The sequence below is a fragment of the Metarhizium brunneum genome, chromosome 2 (genome assembly GCF_013426205.1).
Source record: "Metarhizium brunneum chromosome 2, complete sequence".
Classification (NCBI taxonomy): domain Eukaryota; kingdom Fungi; phylum Ascomycota; class Sordariomycetes; order Hypocreales; family Clavicipitaceae; genus Metarhizium; species Metarhizium brunneum.
Genome location: NC_089423.1, coordinates 5,012,539 through 5,035,751, shown reverse-complemented (window position 1 = coordinate 5,035,751; position 23,213 = coordinate 5,012,539). Strand labels below are relative to the sequence as shown.

The following is a 23,213-nucleotide window of genomic DNA, read 5'->3' as shown; positions in this document are numbered from 1 at the left end:
CGCGCAATGTCCTGTTTTGCAGGGTCATCGCGAATAACCCGACATCGCGCCTATTCCAACCCAACCCAACCCACCAAAAAAAAAAAAAAAGAACGCCCGATAGCTGTTACAGTCGATATCAACTTTATCTATCTGTCTTTTGGCATTCAATGTAAGCATGTAGTGAGAGGTATGAAGCATTTGACCTAACCAGATACCAGGTTTATGTCCACTATGCGGTGAGCTAACCTGCTCGATAGCCCTCTCCATACTAGCGAATCAATGATTTCGCCCAGAATATGTACGAGTTTTCTAGATTGATAAGCACCTAACAGATCTACTGCTCTCTTTAAATATAGCCACCCCCCACCACCACAGGGCCCTTGATTACTGCACGGTTACGGCCGATTATCTTCACCAATCGCCAGCATTACTGCTGTGGGAGGGGAAAACAAGCACTGAGAACCCACGCAATTAGTTCGAATCGATAGTTTGAATCGAGGTACTCGGCTTACAAGCAAGCTCTCGGATTTGTTAGGATTTAGGGCGAGCTAGCCACTCTCGATAAATGTCGGTAGTAGAGTGGCATGACGATATGAACTGCCTGGTCCGGGCACGATGCATCATTTGCGAATTGAGTTCTTTGTGTTTTGCATTCCACTCCTGTATTGTCACATCCGGCAGAGGTACCGAGATCTGATACTACCAGCACCACCTTGACGACACTGGATCATTGGGCCAATCAGGGGCTTCCTATTTTGCCATGCCTCCTACCCCACAGGAATGACAGATGCGCGCGGCTTCAAAGACCAGATTCTAATTCTACGTGCGCCATCCATCGGACAAGGAGCCAATCTGTTCTACAACCATCGCTATCCTTGATGGCTGCATTCGTGAGTTCCTCTGCCGTTAATTGATTCTCTCCTGCCTCTCCTGCCCCCTTTCACGCAGAGAATCCTAGTTAACAGGCGATTTCTGTAGCAGAGAGTCATTGCTCTCAGCGCCGGCACACGATTACGCCCTCCGACCCTCATCGCCGACCCTCGATCTCTTTCCGCCCCCTTGTCCCATGGCCGCGCCTGTATTTCCACCGGGCCCCGATCGCAATATGCTTTCCACTCCCAGCTTGAAAGCAGCCCCGATGCCGTAGCCCTCAGCTCCCCTCAGCGGCCCCCAGCCCCGGCCCTCGCCCAGACCCTCACCGAAAAGATTGTCCAGCGATACTCCACGGACCTTCCCCCCGGCAAGAAGGTCAAGGCCGGCGACTATGTCACACTGTCCGTTCTCGAGTCTATCCAAGGTTGCATGTGGCTAACCCTCCGTAAAGAAAACCTAGCATTTGTATGACTCATGACAACTCGTGGCCAGTAGCCATGAAGTTCATGCAAATGGGGGCCTCCAAGATCCGTGACAAACGCCAGATCATTATGGTGAGTAAAACGTATTGTTGCAACTAATGAACTCCGGCTAATTGATTGCAAGTGCCTTGATCACGATGTGCAAAACGAAACACCTGCAAATCTTAAGAAGTACAGCCTGGGTCAGTCTTCTCTTGCAACTGAATTCCCCCCTTTTTCTCTCTCTCTCTTTTGGATATGTCTCATGAGCACTGCTCCGCAGACACAGTCCTAAACACAGTTATACACCGTAATATTAACTGGGACCTGTAGTGGAGGAGTTTGCTGGCCGGCATGGTGTTCAGTTGTAAGTCTTCTCTCGCCAGTGAGTTGTCCCCTCTGGTAACCCAAATAAACTCAAGCGTTCATTGACTAACGAATCTGTAGTTACCCGGCCAAAAGAGGCATAGGTATATAAAATCACTAGCACATAAGGTACTGAAGGATGGCAAGCCTGCTAACTATCAGATAGGCCATCAAATTATGGTCGAAGAAGGTAGAGCATCGCTAGCGCTTACGATCGACGGGTGGCATATTAACAGGTGAATAGGACACGCCTGGCCAAGAACTGTGTCCGTCGCTAGTGACAGTCATTCGAATCATTATGGTGGTATTGGAGCGCTCGCACGTTACACCACCTACGAGGATATTTTAGATTGTAAAGCACTAATTTTATCTCTAGGGAACACCCGTTGTAAGAACGGACGCGGCTAGCATATGGAGTCAATCCAAGACTTGGTGGCAAATACCTCCAATTGCCAAGATCACATTCACTGGCATCCTCCCCCGTGGTGTCACTGGTAAAGACGTCATCGTATTTTTAGCCGGATCACTCAACCAGGACGAGGTTTTAAACCATGCCCTTGAATTCACGGGTTCCGAGGAGACTCTGGCAAGCATCCCAATTCCGGACCGCTTGACGATTGCAAATATGACTACTGAGTGGGGTGCTTTGAGTGGTAAGTGGAAGGCGAAGGAAACAGACAAGCAAGTGCTAATACATAATGAAGGGCTATTTCCCGTTGATAAGACACTCATCTCTTGGTACCGTGCCAAGGCTACTACTGCTGCTATGTTCAACAGCCCACTCACGGAGCGCGTCAACCACGAGCGCATCGATGAGCTTGTCAAAGACAAATTAGTTGCCGACCCCGGCGCTTCTTATGCCAAGGAATTTTACCTGTATGTCTCATAAACACTGCTACAGGCGTTTTCAGGCAATTATTAACTTTCCAGAAACTTATCTACACTTTACCCAGTTGTTGCCGGGCCTAACTCGGTGAAAATTATTACCCCTGTCCGGACTCTTGAGTCTCAGGATATTCCTGTAGATAAGGCTTAGTACGTATTCCCCAGTCAAGACTCCCCTTTAGCTTCATATCACTGACTGGGTAAGTCTCGTTTCCTGTACCAACGCTCGGAGCTCGGATTTCGCTGCCGCCGCTCGTGTCTTCCGAGAGGCGGCTGAAGATAGTCAGCCTGCTAAAATTGCTCCCGGTGTTGAACTTTACATTGCTGCAGCCTCTGTTCCCGAGCAGGAGTCAGCCGAGGAGGCAGGCGACTGGCAGATTCTAGTTGACGCTGGTGCCCGTGTACTGCCACCTGGCTGTGGCCCATGTATAGGTCTTGTTAGTTAACCCCTAAAACTAAAAAGTCCATGACTGAGCGTGTCCTAGGGTACTGGTCTTCTTGAAGACGGCGAAGTTGGTATAAGTGCGTCAAACCGCAACTTCAAAGGTGCTTGAACTCCTTGCTAGCTGAGATTTATAACTCCAAGACTCGTTATAAGGACTGACGATATCCTAGGTCGCATGGGATCTACCAAAGCAAAGGCCTACCTAGCTAGCCCAGAAACTGTCGCAGCTAGTGCTCTTCGGGGTAAGATCGCCGGCCCTGGTTGGTACCAGAGGCCCGAGGGTGTCCAGAAGGTTATTATTGGCGAGGGCAGCGGTGATCATGTCGCCGACAAGGCTCGGTCTATAGAGAAGGCTCTTGACAAGCTTCTTTGTGAGGCCGATAGCGTGATTGCCACTGCTGAAGGCGCCGGCGCAGAGCAGTCATCCAGCCCCGCTGCGCCTGAAGATGAAGCTTTAACTGAGGTTATCCCTGGCTTTCCCGAGAGGATTGAAGGTGAGATTGTCTTTTGTAACGGGGACAACATCAACACCGATGGCATCTATCCGTAAGTCCGATCCATGATGCAACTCCCCAAAACTCAAGACAAACAGGCACGGTTAACCGAGTATCACAGGGGCAAGTACACTTATCAGGATCATGTTTCAAGGGAGAAGATGGCAGAGATATGCATGGAGAACTACGACCCTGAATTCAGCACAACTGCTAAGCCCGGTGATATCTTGGTAGCAGGCTTTAACTTTGGCTGTGTAATATCTCCTACTCTTGCTATAAGAAGCAATCTCTAACCTGATGCAGGGGTCCTCAAGAGAGCAAGCTGCAACTGCCATCTTAGCGAAACAGATTCCTCTAGTCGCTGCCGGCAGTTTCAGCAACATCTTCAGCCGTAACAGCATTAACAATGCTCTCCTCGGTGTCGAACTGCCTGCACTTATACACCGTCTCCGCGAAACGCACAAGGACAAGGAAGTCCTGACCCACCGCACCGGCTGGCGGTTGCTCTGGGATATTCGCCGCTCCAAGGTTGTCATTACCGAGAAGGATGGCTCCTCGTGGGAGCAGAAAGTCGGCGAGATCCCCCCCAACGTGCAGGAAATCATCGCTTGCGGTGGACTTGAGGGCTGGGTCAAGACTAAGATCGCAGCTGAAAAGCAATAATAACTCTCTCCTGATAAATAGATAGTATTGTTTTGGGTGTTCCTGGCATCTGTTGTCTTGGTTACTACAACGGGCTTTCTTTTCTAATCCTGGGATGAACGCTATAGATGTTTGAATTTGAGTTACTCGGCTGTTATATGTCATCTAGCATGGTACATAATAGCTGATATACTACGTAAATGACTGGTATAATTGGCTGGCATAGAGTAGTTGGTATAAAATGGATCGTACACAGATTGTTCCATCCACCAAGTCCTACCCCCTGGCCCAGTGCAATGTGACAAAACGGAAGCGTAGAGAATAGCGGGTTTATTTTTTTGCATTTTTTGCATTGATTACTTACACCTGCCTATATCCGGCCACAGGCCAATATACACACACACCGGTAGGCAGGACAGGAACAGGAGGAACACATGAAAGTTCCCCGAGATATGTAGCAGTAAAGCTCTCACCAGGACACGTAAACAGGGGCATCCCACATTATCTGAATCTGTACTCCGTAGTTTCATGTCTAACAAACGAAAATACTGGCATGGTATCTGTGCCGCCATGGCGCCAACCTCAAGTCTCAGAGGCAACACATCACCCCCAAGAACCATGCCACATTATATCCATCCGTCATCCCAACCGCAAATCCTGTTTCCCTCCTGAGGGGGGTGGGTATCTCAATCACGTCAATTTAATTGGAGTACTTGGAGTCGACACTCTTGCTGTACACAATGACATGTCGTCAGCGACTTGGTGCCATCAGATTGCCACTTTGATACACGTCGACTTACCCAGAGTACTTCTCGTAGGCTTGGCGAGCACCGTCGGTAATCTTCTCCTCCTGGTCGCGGCTGAGGTTCAGGCCGGCCTTCTTGGCGACGAAGTCGAAAGCTGTTTTTCGTTCAGCCAGCGTGTCAGTGGACATGCAGGCCGAGCGGCAAGTGAGATGTGACAAGCTTGGGAGAGGACCTGCCAGACACGGCTGTGTGCGACGGTTTCATCCGTTTGCCAGAGGAGGGAAACGGCTTACCCTTGTCACCATAGTCCTGCTGCTGGTCACCACCCTGCTGGTTTTGGGTGTTGTTGTTGCTGCTGCTGTTACCACCCTGGTTCTGCTGGTTGTCACCACCCTGCTGCTGCTGCTGCTGGTTGTTGTTGTTGTCATTGTTGCTGTTACCGCCAGCACCCTGGGCGGAGTTGACGGCCTGCTTGAGGAAATCCATTGTGTAAAGCGATGAAGCAGATAAAGTTTGAAACGATGAACCTGGTATCGATGCGCCGAATTGATAAAACTGCAGAGATGTAGCAAAGTTTTTTTTTTTCTAAAAAGATGACCAAGGTTTAGGCGGATCTATCGTCAACTTATATCTCTCGTCCAGCTCGCAACGCCTCATTCGGACCTCCTCCGCTTTTAATCCATTCCCCTCTTTCACTTCATTTCAGCCAGGGAAATGGTTGTCCAGTCTGGGAATGGTGGAAGAAGGCGTCTTTTTGCCTGGTGAGACTTTGCAATTCGAGCTAAGGGGTCCCATGGCGGTCCACGGGGTCCTGCAAACCATTTCAGCTAGACAAGCAAAGAAGCTTTCGCTAGGTCATATCTGGTGGTGGGGGAAAGGGGCAGGATGATTCGGGGCAAAGAGTACGTGTTGCTAGTCCCCCTCCATACGTGTCTTGCGTCTTCGAAGGCTCAAATTTGCCCACAATGGCGCTGCGTGTTGGGTAGGTCCAGGATGAGCGCCTCTCGATGGTTTGTCCGGGTCGACGGGATACTCGGATGAATGAAGAGGAAACGGACAGGCCAGTCGTCTGAGCATGGCACTGATACGCACTTTACGTCTGGGTATTTGGGGTAGGGTTGCCAGGCCAGCAATGAAAGTATGTACGGAGTACTACTTGTATCCAACAAGCTAGTAGCTGGGTTTCCTGGCGAGCATGGGACTCGACAATCAATGGTTCCTCCCGACAGGCTGCCGATATTCCCGATATGGCCAACGATGGATGCTACTTCTTGCATGTGGCCCTCGAATGAAATCGGCCCCGCCAAGGGGTGATGTGATACTGATAGGCGAGATGTCCCGTTGATTATGATGGCTGCGCCTCTTCTGGAGGTTTCTCATGCCCACAAATCAGACCCTCTCCATCCTGGCCTGCTAGCTCGGAAGTTTCTCGACTGTTGAAAGCGTCGAGATTGTCAGGGTTCTCTTCTGCATACTGCTGATGCAGGGACTGGTCCAAGAGGAGGGGGCAACATTGAACGGAGGGTCGAATCGACGGGGTGGAGGGATGGACTCGATGGAGGGATGGCCGGGAATTGAGGGGCAGCCACAATGACGACGCTCAGGGCTGGGATTTTGTAAAGCTTCGCGGGCTCCCGGCACCTGGGCCCATCAGCTCCCCGTAACTGGCCCACAAGCCACCAAGACTTGTATGGAGAAATGGTTGATAGTACTAGTAGTAGCACTTGAGCTGATTCAACGGGCCCAAGAACTCAGACTCTCAGAGCCTGGCTGAAGGCATATCAGCCTCCGTGAGTACCCAGTGCCTCTACAGATCACAGAACAAGTATGAACCACGCACCCACAAAGGTCAAGTTACTGTTACCATCAACAGGAGCAACTGGCTCCATTCTGTAGTTATTGGCTCCTCAACCAAGCAATTCAAAAAAGAAGAAGGAGAAGAAAATACAGGCTGTGCAAGCCGCCAGATATCTGTTCCAAAAGAAAACACCAATCTCCCACCCCCCTAGCCATCTTGTCATACACAGGAAATTCCAACGTCGCCGTCGTTAACCATTACTCATACACACAAACAAATGAAAAGATTTGAATGATTGACTGCTCCCGCTGATCCTTTGCCTTTTTATCGCCAATAACATACGCCAAACCAAAAAAGAAAAAAGAAAAAAAAACACCCCAACTAGCCAATACTATACAGACTCGTTGGACCTGGTCATGAATTGACAAACACCTGGTAGGCCATAATCATGACCCAAACCAAGAAAACAATTCCCGTCAGCGACATGGCAAACACCAAGTGCCAGCATTGACCTGTGTGTCCGATTAGCGACGGTGCCGCGGCAGAGAATCGTCTATACATGTATACGTATACGTATACTATACATATACATGTATATAACAGACAGGCGAATTCAACTCACATATATTCTTCTGCTGCATCCACGCCAGCGTCTCCTGGTTCAGCCCATGGGGACTCCTATTAAACACCTGCAGGTTGCAGGTGCTCTGGATCGAGCCGCTCGGCCCCCAAAGCTGAACCGACACGATAACCAAGCCGACAAGCCACAAGACGAAGAGCATAAAGGCGCCGATCATAACAATGGCCGGCAACAGCCGGCGGGTCGCAATGAGCCAGAAGATGAAGCCCATGAAAAGGATGGCCACGGATCCAACGGTTATAAAGTAGGGAAAGTACCTGTTGCAGCAGCAGAATGGGTAAGTAAAGAATCCGGGGCGGAGGCGAGCGAAACAATTTTTCTAAATAAAATAAAAAAAGACTGTACAACGTACCAAGGTATGGGCAGATCCAACTGCGTCTGGATCTGGATAAAGGACGAAAACACGCCGACGATGCTGGATGCCGACAGCAGCATGACGAAGATCCAGAAATTGAGCTGCAGCGGCGGCCAGTTATACGTGCGGATCTGGCTCACGGCTCTTCGCTCATAGACAATCGAGCTGCCGCCCAGCGTCGACGTGAGTCTGCTTTTCATCGCGGCGGCTGTGTGTTGGATGTCTTTCGCAAGAACTCGTCAATATCAGACAACAGTAGAGCCGAAGCGTCTGCCCGTTGGTGGCGACGACAAAGTCGGGTCCAAAACGACCTCGAGCCGGTCCAACGGTTGTTTCGCGACTTTCCGGCCAACGTCCCTCTCCTCGAAATCAGTTTGATCAGCCCCGCACGGCGTCGCTGTCGTCGCCGGGCCTGGTATGACGCTGCCCCGGGAATTGGTGTTTGGAGGGAAACAAAGAGCCCAGGTGGCAGCGATGGCTTCACGGCGGCCGCTGGCGAACTATATATAGATGGGCCTTTCCGAAGCTCGCATGCGGGCCGCGCCAGGCAGCCTCGCTTTTTTTTTTTTTTTTTTTTTTTGCAATGGGTCACAAGCCAAGAAAACAAATAATACGAATAATAATATAAATAAATAAAATAGCAAAGGAAAACCCACAGCGTGCCCAACGGGACTCGGATCAAACCAGGCGTTTGCTGCCACGTCAGGAAGGAACGAGGATAAGTCAGCAGAACTCGGTGGTGGTGCGTGGTGCGTGGTGCGTGATGCGCGGCGGCCAGGCCCAACCTGGGAGCACTGAGACGCTGGGCCGCGCTGGAGTCATGTTGTCCCCCGGCCACGGCGAACCAGACATGACATTGAAGTTGAGCCCAAGGGTCAAGGTGCTTCCTCCAGTCTCCACCCACAGGCACACCAAGCACCAACAGGAGCCCTATTTACGGCCGTTTCTCCGCTTCGGGGGGGAAACAACGATGGTTCCTGGTGGTTCGCTTCCATGCGGCCGATGCGTTGCCCCCCTGCTTGCCTTGCGCAGCCTGTCATTGGGCCAGACACTGCGCCAGCTCGAGTCTTGACGCCGCGAGCCATTGGTCACTATCAAGATGGCTGGAAGATGGCCAGAAGAGCTGCGATATCGTCCGACTCGAGCTCCCGCGAGCCCTGGTGTCTTACTCCTACTCTGCTCCTCCGTACCGAGTGCGTTTTGGCGGTGACGCCCTATGTGGGAAGTGGAACGCAACTTGTATCAAGCATGGTACAATATATGTAGTCGCTGACCAGGGACCGAGCAAAAAAGAGGTCTGGCCGGAAATGGGAGCCTCGGCTTGGATGCTCGAATCAACAAACCACTTGGGCTCGGCCATGACCAAGAGAGGCGTGGATGGCCTGGCTGTTTCCTCTCTACAATTCAGTATCAATCATGCCAGATCTCTCCCTCCCGTCCCTTTGGCTGGATGGGCTTGGCCGTGGGGTGCCTGAGTACGGCAAGCTCGGGAACTTGGGCCGCCAGCACTTCAATGCTTCCCATGTCCCTGATCAATCAATGCCTCAATGCCGGTCCCGCCACTTGAGCAGGCCCGGTGCCAGGCACAAGACTTCGAGGGCACATGCACATGGGCAGGCTTATCGACTCAGTAGCCACACAGTGGGGCCTGGCCTCCAGATGTCAAGTCTGGTCCCTTTCACCGCCAGCAGCTACCTACTGCCAGGTCCCACAGCGCCAACATTGAACGGCCCACCAGACCAGCCAGGCACATCAGGCACATGGCGTCTGGCGTCACTCGTCGACCGCCAACTTTGACTCGAGCAACGTCGCCCGCAGACCGGCAGCGCGTCGCGCCAAATCCGAGGGCCCGTCCGGCGTCCATCAATATATGTAGGAAATCCAGGCAGAGCTAGCTATGCACAAGTGTCAACTACGGCCGTGTGGGTAAGCCGCTGCAAGGCACTAACCGTATTGACAGTTTGACACAACGTCAATTGTCAAAACACAGAGAGGTCAGTGCCTACTAAGATAGTTGCAAGAGAGCAACATTGAACTTCAAAGCGTACTCCGTAGCCCACCAGCAAATCAGGCCGCCACCTACAACTACTACGTACTCTCTTTTAATCGTCCCAGACTTGGCATCATCTTTCCCCTAGTTCCATCGACGAATCCTTCTTTGTTATAACAAGTACATATATTGATTGATTGTTTCAAGTCAGTATCCGGGATCCACGCGTGCACACCTACACGAGTAGGTCTTCTCAGCCCAACAAAGGACAAAGAATTCCAATGTTGTCCTGATTCTGGTAACGAGAGAGACGGTAACAAAGGCTCCAGGTTGCCTTACATCCCGAGCAGCCACGGTTAGATGGCAGGACTCATCCGAGTACCAAGAGGCACCACCATATGTGCAATCGCGCTTCGCCTTCTATACTATTCTAGAGTTTACACCATTGGTGCATCACGTACGCTTGGCAACCAACTGTGCACAAGGGCGCATTTCCTGCTGTGCTTCCCATCCGACCCGATCATGACGTCCAGTTAACACACTTACTTCAGTCTGTTCACTCGGCGCCGTCGGGATAAAACGCCCATGCTGCAGTCTTGTCCATCAACAACAAGACACACCACGTCCAAAAGGGACATTGACAAAACTACAATGCTTGGTCTAGAATCACGAATCACCAGCCAAAAGCATGGCCAATTAGCTTTCTCAAGATACATCTGGTGGCCAATTCTATGTACAGTTCCAATGGTCCCATAGCCATCCCCGTTGCAAATTTGCGCCGTCATCGTCTCGTGTCATGTCTCAAACAGTGGTATAAATCTATTGTCTACGCTTTCTTTTCGCATCGCCAGCAAAAGTAGCATATCCCCAAATAGTCCTACAAAACTGCTTACAAAAGCGTCTCGCCAAGGGCACAGCGCACTAGGGAGCAGCCAGCTCGGACAGTCTCCTGGGCACCAGCCTCGGTGGCGGCTAAGCTGGGGTTGACCTCGACAAGATCAATGGCTACCAGGGAGCCAGTCTGGTGTACCGCTTCGCAAATGTAGTCGCCCTCGCGGAGAGTCAGACCGCCGCGCACGGGAGTGCCAGTGCTGGGGGCCCACATGGGGTCGAGGGCGTCGACGTCGAAGGACAGGTGGATTGGGGTGTCGGCACCAATGTAGGCAAGAGCCATCTCGACGACGCGGCCGATACCGTAGCTGGCACACGTTACAGGTCAGTATTGCCGTGGCGCGGCCATGTGACAGCATGGTGAAAAGAAGAGTGCTTACCGGTCAACGTCGAACATGCTGAAAGCCTTGATGCCGTTTTCACGAAGAGTTTGCTTCTCGGCCTTGTCGACATCGCGAAGGCCAATGTAGACAAGCTTCTTAATATTGAGTAGCATGTCCTCCTTGATCCAGCCAAAGTACTCCTCCTTGTCGTCTTTGGCCAGGCCAGAGGCAAAAGCAACAGGCATGCCGTGGATGTTGCCACTGTCGCTGACCTCGGGGGTGTTGATGTCGGCGTGAGCATCAACCCAGATGAGGGCAATCTCTCGGTTCAGACGCTCGCGAATAGCCTTGGCGCTGCCAGTGACAGTGCCAATGGCAACGCTGTGGTCACCACCAAGAGTCAGGACGAGACGTCCCTCCTTGGCGTGCTCGTAGACCTCCTGGGAGATCTTGCGGTTGACGGCCGACGTGGTAAGAGGGTTCTTCATGCCACGGTGATCGGCGTCGGTGGTGGAAATCAGCTCCTCGTACTTTTGGACCTTGGTGTCACCATGCAGTTTGTAGCCAAGCTCCTCCCTGATCTGGGTAAGGAGGCCGGAGTCGATGAGAGCTTCGGGGCCAGCGTCGACACCAGCTTTGGGCTGCGAAGGACATGGTGTGTTAGCTACGATAGACAATGATAAAGAAAGCCGGGGATGGATGACGAAAGATGTGAAGGGCATGCATGTGCATGAACGCAACGAAGCGATGGAGGGGCAGATGGAGGGGCAGCGAATGGTGTAGCGTCAACAAGGACACGAGGGTTAAATGCTACTACATTCCGCAGCTGCAAGACAGGGACAGCAAAAATGTCGGAAAATTTAGCAGTACGTACCTGACCCTTGGAGAAGCCAACCGCAACGACACCGAGGTCTTGCGGGTTGGAAAGGAAACGGCTCTGGACAATATCGGTATTCATTGTGGGAATGCAGAAATGTGTTTTTTGTTGTCGCTTTGCTTCTTTTTTTTTCTTGATCTCGCCCGTGGTCTAGATGTCGAGGGGCGGGGGACAAGGTGAATGAATACGTTATGACGTGGAGCCGAGAAAAAATCTCCAAGATGACAGGGCCGGTGTCTGGTGGTGTAGGAGTGCCGAGAACCGAGTACGAGGATACGAATGGAGTCTTACAAAAGAACAGGAGAGGGAAGGGAAAGTGAAGGAATGGGAGGGACCAAGTTAAATAACAATAGATTCCGCACAACCCTCATGCTTGGCTTACATGACATGAGTGAGAGTCAGAGAAAAAAAAGAGGGGGGGATGGGGAGGAGCAGCATGTTGGAACGGACGCCGAGTCGAGTCCGTGGGCAGATGATGAAGACTAGAAATGGCAAGCTATACTCCTAAGTGCAGGTAGACGAGAAGATCGTGGCTAGCGGCAAGGATTGGGGCGCAGGGAATTGAGGGACCTGCTCAAGTCACCGAGGACAAAACACGCCCGTCAAAGGCGGAATGTCACTTAACGGCAAAGCTTGGGGGGGAACGAAATGGCTTCAGTCGGCCCTCCGACCCGCGGGGCAGAAGGCGCGGAAACTTGTGGAAATTATTTGATAAGAGGGCAGGAGAATGCATAGGGGGTCGTTTGCAGCCGACAGAAAACAAAGGATCCATGTCCCATGTGTGTTCCCTCTATGACGCGCCGTGTACTTTATGATATAATATATGCGTTGCTGTGCTGCATATACCTTTTTTCCATCTTTTATGTATTTGCCTTGTCCTTGGTGAGCGAGCATGGGGCTGCGTGTATGTATCATAATCGCCGGCGGTGCTCCGAGACCCAGGCGAGACGGTGCAGAGCCGCCGACCATCTGAGCTGAAAATTGATGTCGGCGTTGATGCGAAGAGGTGCAGAGACACGCCGGCAAATAAAAACAAAGACGCCCAAATCCATCGTCTTGGCTGCATATTCATTGTCTGCCTATATACCTATGGAGTACTCCGTACGGTGTTGCGACTACGCCCTCAACCTAGTAGGTGCGGTCATCGCTCCTTCCACAACCAAGAGCCCTGGGGAGCAGCTCATGATTATTATTATTGTTTTTTCCTGGCTTCTCTCTCTCTTTCAGTCCTATTGACTCCATTACTTCTGCGCAGATGGGGACTCAAGTGCCCAGCTGGTAGGGTCTCAAGATCAAAAACAAAGCCCACCTTCGAGCGCTTTAAATAATAAGTTCACGCATCATTCCCCAGTCAGTTTACGCAGATCCTTCTCCGCCTGCTTCACGTTGCCAGATCGCAGACCTTCCTAAATTCCCCAAGCTTCTGGAACCCATCTCCGACCGCGCGCCGCTGCCTGTCACATCTGCGTCCAGACAAGGGCCATCCGATCCCGTCCCGGAGGCAGCCGAGTTTTTTTTGTTCCTGGTAGCATCAAACTTGCTTCCTCTACGTCATCTCCTCGAGTCGTCTTCCGACAAATATCTTCTCCGCAGAAGTCAAGGCCAAGTAATAAATGTCCAATGCCGTGTCACGCCGACATTTCGTCATACGAACACATCATCATCTGCATGGCCAGGGCCTTTTCACGTCGCACAGCGTCGGGCCCCCAGCCAGACTACCAGCCGCTCGAGGTTCTGGCTTAATGTTCCATGTTGCCGCCTCCGGGGCTGCGGGCGGCTCCGCTGGCGGAATCAACTTTAGAGGAACTACCTCCGAAACGCACACCCCAGCCGGCCGGACCGCAATCAAACACGCAGGGATGGCCACAGACACATTCCAGACAGACAGGGGGCGCAAAATCCGTGGCAGTCCAGAGCCGGCGCTACCCACGTGAACTTGTTGGGCCTCACACGGTGGATGCGCCGGACCATGAGGGACAATGGTCATGTGGACTGTGGCTTGATCATTTTAGGTAAGGGTAACAGGCCTGGAAAAGATGTGAGTACGAGTGACGGCATTCTCCAGACAGAGTGAGGACTGCACACCCGAGTCAGTGACGGTGGCTGTGAGTGATGAAATTGTTGGACGCATCTCGCTTCCCCGCCTTTTGCATCGTGATTGCCGAATGGAGCCCGGGTTCGGGGAGACGCATGTCCGGCACAATCAAGTTGCAAATACGCATACCTCTACTCCGTAGGTAGTAGTCACTGTGGTTTGTACATAGTACTACGTATTTGCTATTCTCAGACATTGTCTGACTCACCACGTCTCCCCAAGTCTGTGAGCGCGCCCTCGAAACTTCATCCACAAAAGCCACCATGGCTGAGAGAACGCCAGTAAGCCAGCCACCTTTTCATGGTCATAGGCATTGGGCCTTCAAACGAAGCCCCTAGTATTTGAAAGGGGGAATAACGAACGAGGCGAACGTGGCCGTTGGAGCCGACTATATGGTCATTGTCACCCAGAATGGCCAGATCAGGTAATCAAATAATTAATATCCTTGTACGGAGTACGAGTTTCATGTTGTTTGGTAGCAGGTCTTTGCACGCCATCAAGCACTGCGGGGGACGTGCGGGAGTATGAAGCAGAGCATAGTCATTTCAAATCAGTCTATATGGTCTATATATGTATGCTTCGAATATGGGTTTGGACAAGACTGTATCACTTTGCCGGTGCCATGCCACCAAGTCAGATGGCAGCCTCGCCGCGGGTCGTGCAACGTCATGCTGTAGCGAAACATGAGTTTGACGGCCCCAGTCTCGGCAACTAGCACGGATGCCTTGACAGGATGCAGCCGGTCAAAGTGGAACTGCCGCCAATAATAATCGTCATCCGTCGTTCTATACACATTCATGATCATACTCGTAATCGTGCATCATAGCCGCTTCCGTCCAGAGATTGCTCAACCTTCACCATGCGCGAGAGACACGTGTCTCACGTTTAAAACATGTTGCGGGGATGCTTATCTCTGTTCCAGCAGGTTGTCCAATGTATCATAACTCCATCCATCATCAATTTTGATTTTCGAGCATCGAGGTATTGCGATTGCGGTGTATCGAGGTCGCATAATTTGTGCCCTTATGGCGATTCCACCTCCATAATCTCCATTGTCTCCATTGTCCAGTACGGAAGCTCGCGAGCCAGTGGATCCGCAGCATCATATTCATTCTCGCTGGAGTCCGGCTCATCAAGCTCGTCGATACGTGGAGCGGGAGGGTCTTGGAAAAGCAGGCTGCCTCGGTGCAGGCGTTTGCGCAGTTTTCGCGCGCTCGATCCAACCTCGTTGACATCAAGACCGCCGGTGTCAGAGTTGTCTGAGTCGGTGAACTCGCTGAACTCGCTGTGCGTTCGCTTCCCGGTACTCGACATGCTAACCCTTCTGTTCCGCCGGATCTCCTTCTGCCTCTTCAGGAAGACACTTTCAGTATCCATACCTAATTCACCCTCGGCATCTACTTCATTCTCCGACACGTCGTTGCTGCAATTGAGGTTCTTAAAGTCCCGCACCATCCCTTTGTCAACGTATTTGTGACGGGACCTTGAGCGACTTCGATTGGACTCAATCTCTGTTGGAAGGAGAACCTCGAGACCGTCGCAGCCACTGTCCATGGCATCTATGTCTTCAACTGTGAACTCACAGCCCGAAGCGGCGCTGGACGGGACAGCTGCGACTCGGGACTGACGGGCTGCTTCATCTCCTGCCTCTGAGCCCGCTGCTGAAATGGATACTGTTTCAGGCTCCGAAGGCAGACGGAAGAAAGGTCGTGCATTGACTTCCACGTGTTCTTCTTCCTCTTCTGCTTCTTCTTCGTAGTCTTCTTCCTCCACTCCGCGGTCTTCATCATCCGCATCCTCGTCATCCGCGTCCTCGTCATCCGCGTCCTCGTCATCCTCGTCGTCTCCATCCCCGGAGGTCTCATCATCCGGTCCAGAACTTGCATCCTCAGAAGACGCTGCAGTAGAATTGATGATACTCTGGGGCCGTGCTATATCGGACACAGACGAATCATCGTCCAACTCTTCTCCTGCTTGTTCCTCTTCTCCCTCAGACTCATCCGATGACGATGACCTAGGGCTCAACTGCTCCGGTCCAATGACTCTCCGATAGCTAAATTGATGACCATGACCAACCGGTTTGATGTTGGGGTCCTGTTCCAGTGGACGACCAGAGTAGCCAAAATAAACGGCCGAGTGTTGTGGTGGCTTGCGGGCCATGTGTGGCGATCCGGTGGGGGTTTCTGGCGGTGACGTTGGGCCCGTTGCTCCCGATGAATGATTGATACGGGGAGGCTCTCGGGAGAGCTTGAGACTAGGTGTCAACCGGCGGCGCCGATGATTGTTGCGTTTGCCCATTGTCTAGGCTAGCTAGTAATAAAAACGTATAGTAAGCACAAACGGCAATGCTTGATGCTGGTGGATGGCCTTTCTTTTTTCCAACCGCCACCGTTTTGGAGAAACAACGTATTTGGGCTGGCGTCAAAACCAGTCCGCCGTGCAACGATCCTATCAGAGGAGGGTCGAATGCAGGTCTGTGGGGTACGAGCGGGAGCGTGATAGTAAGGGAAGGAGATGGAGAGGCAAGAGGGTCCGGAGGTCAGCAAAAAGCCGCTCAAGAGCTTCTTGTTGCTGTTGCCCTGCGTTGCTCTGGCCCGGTGGTGGTGTACGCCGGTTGCTCCTGCGCTTTTTGATGTTGCGGGCGGGGAGGAGCGGGTAGTGAAACTGAAGCCAAAAGAATTTCCCAAAGCAACGCTCGGTACCGGGGTGCAATCGTGAATATACACTCAAGAGTCCAATAATCGACGTGCATGCGGCTGGCGGGAAAGACTCCGCCGTCGAGATGTCGGCTGTGGCTACACTGTTCAGTGCCCGGACTCCAGAGTCGAGTGTTGATGCAGTGTTCTAGGTAATTATGTACTGCCAGGCGCAGCTACCAGTGGAGCGGCAGCGGGTAGGTAAATGAATAAATGAACAAATGAACCAGATAATGGTCAAGCAAGCAGCAGTACGGTCAATGGCACTCGGAACAAGTCGAGTCAAGGTGTCAGCACCCAAAGGAGAAACCTCCAGCACGGAGAAGAAGAAATCCTGGTGGTGTTGGGTATCATGTTCAGATGCTGATGCAGCAGTCGGGGGCGGTATGTCCTCGAGGTGCAAGTCAATCCACCTGGACACCTCGTGGCTAACTATCGAGAGGCGGTGGAAGACGCAGAGAGACAAACTCAGAGAGACCGAACAGGCCAGACTGAAGCTGTGACAAAGCGTCAATAGAAGAGGGAGAGAGGTGAGAGCGTGGCCGGCCGACAGTCGGGAGGGTAACAAACAAGGCGAACGGGGCAAAACGCTGCGATTGGCAGGTCTGTTCTCAGACGAACCAGACGGAGCAGATGCAAGTGAGGAGAGCGTCGGAAATGGGACAGGATAGAGTAATATAATATGGATGGATGTACGGGGTGCTCAAGGTATGGGCTTCATGTACTCCGTACGGAGTAACTCGTTCGTCCCAGCTATGACTGAGCGACTGAGCGTCTGGGTGTATGAGTGTCCAGGTTGTTCCACGTCCCAAGTGTTGACATGGAACTTTGTTCGACTCCTTGACTAGTCTGCTGGCGTCGGGCCTATAATAAGTACCATCGAGACGTATTACTCAAGCAGCCTGCACGGGACGGCTTTGGAGGGGGACGAAAAAAAAAATGTAAAACCGTCAGAGTGATCTGCGGCCCGCTGCTCGTCTGTGCTTTGCTTCTCCTGCACATGCAGCTCTGAGTGCTGACGGAGCTTTTGGACTTGGAGATGATGGAAGCCACCGGATGACGGGACCCCTGCAAGCAAAGCGGTGGAACAGACAGGATGGCCACTTTGATGATGCCAGATGGATAATCTTTGTCTGTGAGCTAAGAAGATGGAAAATGCCCCCTTGCTTCTTACTTGTCGTCGTCGTGGTTTTTTAGAGAGTTTTTTTTGGGTTTTTTTTTTTCCTTAGAGTGCCCCGAAAGTGTGCCGAGTATAGACTGCGTCCCCCGCGAACCAGGGCGAGGACGAGAATGTCTCTGTGACTGGACGCCGTTTATGCACATCCAGCCCAACAAGACAAAACGTCGGCGCAAGTGGTCAGCTAAGCTTGCCGTCTCGCAGCCGAGCACACTGTCCTCCGACTCAACAACACCACAGCAGATGCGGACGGAGCACACAGACTAGGACACCGTGCCTTAAACGAACGCCGGATCAATGACGGCTCTCCATAGGATGAATGTTTGTGTTTCAGAAAGTTCGAGGCAACAGTCTCAGTCCCAATTATGCAACTGCGGCCCAAGTCCCACGAGGCTTGTCAGGTACCAAACTCTTGATAGTTAGGGTCTGGCTGGCCGGATTTTGAATCAGACTCGGGACTTGGCTGGAGCCAGAGCTGGGAGCTGGAGCTGCGCAGATGACTAGTTGCTCCGTTGAACAGGGGAGCCGAGGCAGGCCCAGCGGCCCTTGGAACTGACGAGATTGATTGAACAAGAGCCGTGTGAATCGCAAACCAGGTCAACGTCAGTTTGAGTTCGGGCGAGCCGATGGGATTGGTGGCGGCGGCACACAAAGGACGCCGACTAATCCTCCATCCCCAGGGTGGTGTTCATCGTCCCTTCGCCTCCGTCAGACACCGGGAACTGTAGCATTATATACATACTAACGTACTTGGTGCGTACTGCGGATGGAGTGGTTGCGTTGCTTCAACCTTGACTGCCATGTTGAGCAAACACCACCAGACACTTTGCAAATGGAGCATCGCGGGTCGCTCTCGAGAACCAACAAGGGACCAAGACGACGCACTGCCGTTCCGCTTGCACAGAAATCAGCGCCATGTCGCAAGTCCACGGCCCCTTTGTTGATGTGCATTTAGCCAACGGGATGTCGTAGTGTTTTACTGATTACCCCCGTGCAGGGCTTCATGGGCCATAATGCACGATAATGGACCACCTTTGGGCAGCAATGCTCCGACTATCGCAAGCCGTCACCTCCCGAGTGCCCATAGCCTCGCAGCATAGTCAGTCTCTCCGCCAGTAAAAAAGGAGGATGAGAGGTTGGCAAACTTAGCCCATGCGCAGTAGACCATGATGGCGAAGGGAAGAAAAAATTTTTCTTTGGCAATCTTTATTCGTATCATGCCTAAGCGCCATCTAGATCCCCGAGCCTGGCGCCTGGGTAGGACACAACTGCCCTCTTTTGCTACGTCGACCTGTGGCAGAATGCTATGTACAATGTAAAAGCGACAGGGTTGGCTTTGGACACCTCCGGCGAGAGTCATCCATGGGCAACAGTATATATGGGGTACTGTGATGGTTGCTGACAGTGCCATGCTCTGTCTTGTCCCAGAGAGTCTCGTACGTTTTGCCCGGTCCTTGGGTCACTTGCGTTTCAGATTTGGACGACTCTGCCATGCGACACGGCGATTTGATTTGCTTGCGTTGCCCGTGTGAAAAAAGAGCTCCCAGACAATGCAGAGGAGTGTCATTGTTGCCTTTTGCCTTTGCTACTGGTAATGTGACAGTTGTTTCCGGGAGGCCCTGGTCGATTTATTCGTCAGCATAATATTTGTCGCGGTTTTGGTTTCTCATACACTTGGCACGATAAAGTGCTATGAAATGAAACGGCCAGATTAGTCCCAACAGCACACGATGGGATAAGCTGTATGTACACATGCTATGAGACGACAGGGATGATATGCTGTTGCATCGTTGCATCGACGCGATGAGTGTGGTGGGTGCGGTGGGTGTGGTGCATTGGGCATTTCCTTGTTGGTATCAGAAAATGGCAACTGCCACTTCGTGCCTCCGCAACCGAGGCATTGGAATATTCTAGACGCATGGCACGTGAGTGAAACGAATTTGCGTGGTCCTGATACATTTGCATATCTGGCGGCATCAAGCAGCAAATGCTATACTACTACTACGACTACCCAATACCTACCTACCCTGTACCCTGGACTGGTTAGTTTTTTTAACTATTGTCGTTTTTTGGTGACAATTGAGGCTACGACACTCACTGCTACGCATACTATTCCGAACCACACTCTACAGAAATGTTCTCCCAGGCGCGGGATAAGCCATAGCTCGCAGTGTATACGGGCAAAAAAAGAAAGGTGTCTAGATTCTGCGTAAACTGCCGTGCAAACCCTACACCCCTCTGAGGTCTTCACAGTATCCTCCAAAGGTAATCACAATTACCATTCGCTACTCCCGGCTACCAACAATACGTTCACGTATCGAAAATACGAGAGTACCATATTTTATGCGCCTTTTTGTGGCATCGGATGAAGGCAGTTCGCTGTCAGAAGATGCATAGGGTAGGACTGAGTAGAACAAACATTACATAAGCGACTGAAGCCCCTAGTAGCATAGGGCCGGCGGATTTTCCGACCCATGGTTTGTTTTGTCATGACCACCATGGGAGGCGCAGACTTGCCAATTGGTTGACACACCAGACGTCCCTCTGGACCACCAGTATATCTATTGACAACGACGTTTGAACTGTGCGGCATCGCGTTGACGAGATATTTCCATCACGGTGGTCCTAGTGTCCATCTCTGTTTCGAATATTTTACCTTCTCCTTTGGCGATTAAGAATAATAGTCGGCTGTGCCAGCAAACCGTTCGTCGGGGGAGTTGATTCCTGTACCCAGCATTCTGTGTCCGTCTCGACCCTCAATCGACCGTGACGACGACGAAATGAATCCCGCACAAGGACAAGCTCCCCAGCAGGCCCCGGCGCAAGGACAGCCAAGCGCTGCTGGTCAGCAGCCGCGGCCGCCGATGTACCAGCCAACCCAGATCAGAAATCTTCCAATGTTGAGCGAGGAAGAGAAGAACAAGTATGAACAAGGTCTTAAAGGGTTGTGGAACAAGGCCAATACCTCGCCTGCAAACAGCCCAGATCAGCTTGCAGCGAGACAAAAGATTATTGATTTTTCGAAAATGCTTATTAATAAGATTCAAGTGAGAAGGAACCAAGCTCAGCAACAACAGCAGGCGCAACAGGGCCAACCAGGGGGACAGCCTGCACGACCTTCATCTAGACAGTCAAATCCCCCCGGACAAGCTGCAGGAACGCCAACGACTACTCAACAAAAACCTCAACAGACTCCAGCTACCAGTCAAGGCTCACAGGGACAGGCTACCGCCGCCAGTGCCGCAGGCCCGACTCAAAACCAGAATCCCCAGCCTGGCGCTGCAGTTGCGGCCGGGGCAGCGACGGCAGCGACGGCACCGCGACTAAAGATTCCCGAACACGTCTTGCAGCATGTCAATAAAATTACCTTTCATCCACCTCCTCAGTTCGCAAATAAACCTGCGGCCGAAGTTACTAAGTGGATCGAAGAACTCAAAGACAAATACGCGCGAGCAATATTTACCATGGACGGCAGCAAGGCAAAAGTTGCTAGCATGGAAAAATTCTTTAAAGAAAGGACTGATGCCGGAAGACCGCTTCAAGACGAAGAGCTTCGGCAATATCAAAGCAGAAGAGACGCACAACTGAAGCTTTATCATGAAGCTTTGAAATGGGTGGAGAATGCTCGAAGACAGCAGGAGGCTTTTGCAAACCATCAACAAGCAGGCGCACAGGCGAGTCAAAATGGCACCGCCGCAGCAACACCGGGAAACCAGCAAACCAACACACAGGCGGCCCCTAATACGGCAGAAAACAATGCTCAAGCTGCTACACAGAACGCCACGGCGTCCGTCAACGCAGCCGTTGAAGCTGCAAAAACCCAGCAAAGTCTGGCAGCTGCGAGTCGTCCGTCTCCAGCAAACGGAACTCCTACACCAACACCAACACCGGCCCAAAGCCAACCGCGCCCTGTACCTCAACCGGCACAGCAACCCCAAGTGCAAGCCCAAGTCAAAACCGAGCAACCTCATCCACCTCCTGTCAACACTGTCCAGGCGCAGGCTGCTGCTGCACAGGGCCAAGCCACTGCAAGAGTACAAACTCCTCAGTCGGCCACACCTGCTATTGCGGGAGGTCCAACTCGTGCTCTGAGCCATTCTGCTGCAATGAATCTTGCAAACCAAAGGGCAGTAAGCACACCAAGTACCACTCCAGCTCAGAGTCAGGCCGCTTCTTCTGGTGCAGGTGTCGGTGGAGCAGTGAATCAGGGTGCTGTTGTGCCTGGTGCTGTGCAACAACAACAATCGCAGCAACAACTACAACAACAACAACAACAACAACAAGGTCACCCTCACGCCCACCCTACGCAAACACAAAAGATGCCGATTCCGAAGCAACTACCAGAGAAGGCAACTGCTGTTCCGCAAGGCGTTACTGTTGGCGGAGGCGTAACGGCTGGACGTCCAACCATGTCACAAGGAAGCGGGACTCTTGGAGGTGTTATGAACCAGCCCCCGGTAGCGAGAATCCCTGCCTACAGCCATGATGCTGAAGGGGACCACGTTTTGAGTAAGAAGAAGCTCGATGAACTTGTTCGACAAGTTTGCGGGGGCTCTGGTGACTCTCAAGACGGCAATCTTCTGACGCCAGAAGTCGAAGAGGTAAGAGACAAATACCTAGCACCTAGTAACCCATGAGAGCCACGGCAAAGATGTAAGAGCTAATATTCCCTCTCTGCGTACAGAGTATCCTGAGCATGGCCGATTCTTTTGTAGATACAGTGCTGCACTCGGCGTGTCGCAATGCTAAGGAGCGTGGGTCCAAATTGCTGGAGATCCGCGATATCCAGTTAGTTCTTGAGCGCGCGTATAACATTCGAGTTCCTGGGTATTCATCGGATGAACTTCGCACGGTCCGTAAGGTGCAGCCTTCACCTGGCTGGATTGCAAAGATGAGTGCGGTGCAGGCAGCCAAGGTGATGCCAGGGAAGGGTGACCCGTAAGGCGTTTTGGTGGGTGATACGAAGTAAAGATATCTTTCGATGTCTTTGCCGTTTACGTGTTTCTATGGGTAAAGGCTGGGCAGTAAGAATTGGCGTTTGGAAGGCTCATTTGTTTTTACGGATATACGGGTTCTTATTACGTTTAATTGCGCAACATCCAAGGACACCTCTAATAGCTGCGATATCAGCTTCGCAGGCCGAGAGAGGATCGTGTCATAGTAGTGGTGACACTGGTTCACCATGGACCGGGGCACCATCTCATTCCCAGCTGCAAAATACAGCTAGCTATAGCTCGACGTAGATGACGAGCGATTAATAGACAAGAAGAATGGTCTTGACCACGTTCAGCCATGCCACGTTGCCGCTGGTGACATGACGAGATGAATGGTGCAAGATTGTCGCGCCGTATTGGAAACGTACCAGCGCGTCCTGTAGACTTATGTAAGCAGTAGGGAAGCCCGTGAAGCAGATTAGGCACGGGATCGAAAACGTCACTTCAGTGCCGCCTGGCGGCTCCACAGTCCATCCAATAGCC

At 52.0% G+C, this 23,213-nt stretch overlaps 6 protein-coding genes across 6 annotated transcripts; 2 read left to right on the top strand and 4 right to left on the bottom strand.

Moving 5' to 3' along the window:
• Positions 1 to 860: 860 nt before the first annotated feature.
• LYS4_1 (Homoaconitase) lies at positions 861 to 4,169 on the top strand (the record flags this gene model as incomplete). Its single annotated transcript, XM_066130355.1, has 15 exons — positions 861 to 872; positions 961 to 1,256; positions 1,307 to 1,409; positions 1,462 to 1,519; positions 1,650 to 1,683; positions 1,764 to 1,786; positions 1,849 to 1,872; positions 1,927 to 2,000; positions 2,059 to 2,335; positions 2,387 to 2,558; positions 2,773 to 2,968; positions 3,053 to 3,113; positions 3,183 to 3,558; positions 3,628 to 3,760; positions 3,810 to 4,169. The coding sequence occupies 15 exons, from the start codon at positions 861 to 863 to the stop codon at positions 4,167 to 4,169; spliced, it is 2,199 nt and encodes a 732-aa protein (XP_065986269.1).
• A 679-nt stretch (positions 4,170 to 4,848) lies between these two features.
• G6M90_00g044700 (uncharacterized protein) lies at positions 4,849 to 5,380 on the bottom strand (the record flags this gene model as incomplete). The annotated part of the gene is made up of 3 exons (XM_014692317.1): positions 4,849 to 4,879; positions 4,949 to 5,048; positions 5,188 to 5,380. The coding sequence occupies 3 exons, from the start codon at positions 5,378 to 5,380 to the stop codon at positions 4,849 to 4,851; spliced, it is 324 nt and encodes a 107-aa protein (XP_014547803.1).
• A 1,726-nt stretch (positions 5,381 to 7,106) lies between these two features.
• Positions 7,107 to 7,887, bottom strand: G6M90_00g044690 (uncharacterized protein; the record flags this gene model as incomplete). Its single annotated transcript, XM_014692316.1, has 3 exons — positions 7,107 to 7,204; positions 7,315 to 7,589; positions 7,685 to 7,887. The coding sequence occupies 3 exons, from the start codon at positions 7,885 to 7,887 to the stop codon at positions 7,107 to 7,109; spliced, it is 576 nt and encodes a 191-aa protein (XP_014547802.1).
• Positions 7,888 to 10,566: 2,679 nt separating this feature from the next.
• On the bottom strand, positions 10,567 to 11,849 carry aga-1 (Arginase; the record flags this gene model as incomplete). Its single annotated transcript, XM_014692315.1, has 3 exons — positions 10,567 to 10,876; positions 10,949 to 11,532; positions 11,766 to 11,849. 3 exons carry the CDS (start codon positions 11,847 to 11,849, stop codon positions 10,567 to 10,569), a joined length of 978 nt encoding a protein of 325 aa, XP_014547801.1.
• Positions 11,850 to 14,886: 3,037 nt separating this feature from the next.
• G6M90_00g044670 (uncharacterized protein) lies at positions 14,887 to 16,161 on the bottom strand (the record flags this gene model as incomplete). The annotated part of the gene is made up of 1 exon (XM_014692314.1): positions 14,887 to 16,161. One exon carries the CDS (start codon positions 16,159 to 16,161, stop codon positions 14,887 to 14,889), a length of 1,275 nt encoding a protein of 424 aa, XP_014547800.1.
• A 4,355-nt stretch (positions 16,162 to 20,516) lies between these two features.
• Positions 20,517 to 22,678, top strand: TAF12 (Transcription initiation factor TFIID subunit 12; the record flags this gene model as incomplete). Its single annotated transcript, XM_014692313.1, has 2 exons — positions 20,517 to 22,337; positions 22,421 to 22,678. 2 exons carry the CDS (start codon positions 20,517 to 20,519, stop codon positions 22,676 to 22,678), a joined length of 2,079 nt encoding a protein of 692 aa, XP_014547799.1.
• Between the last annotated feature and the right edge of the window lie 535 nt (positions 22,679 to 23,213).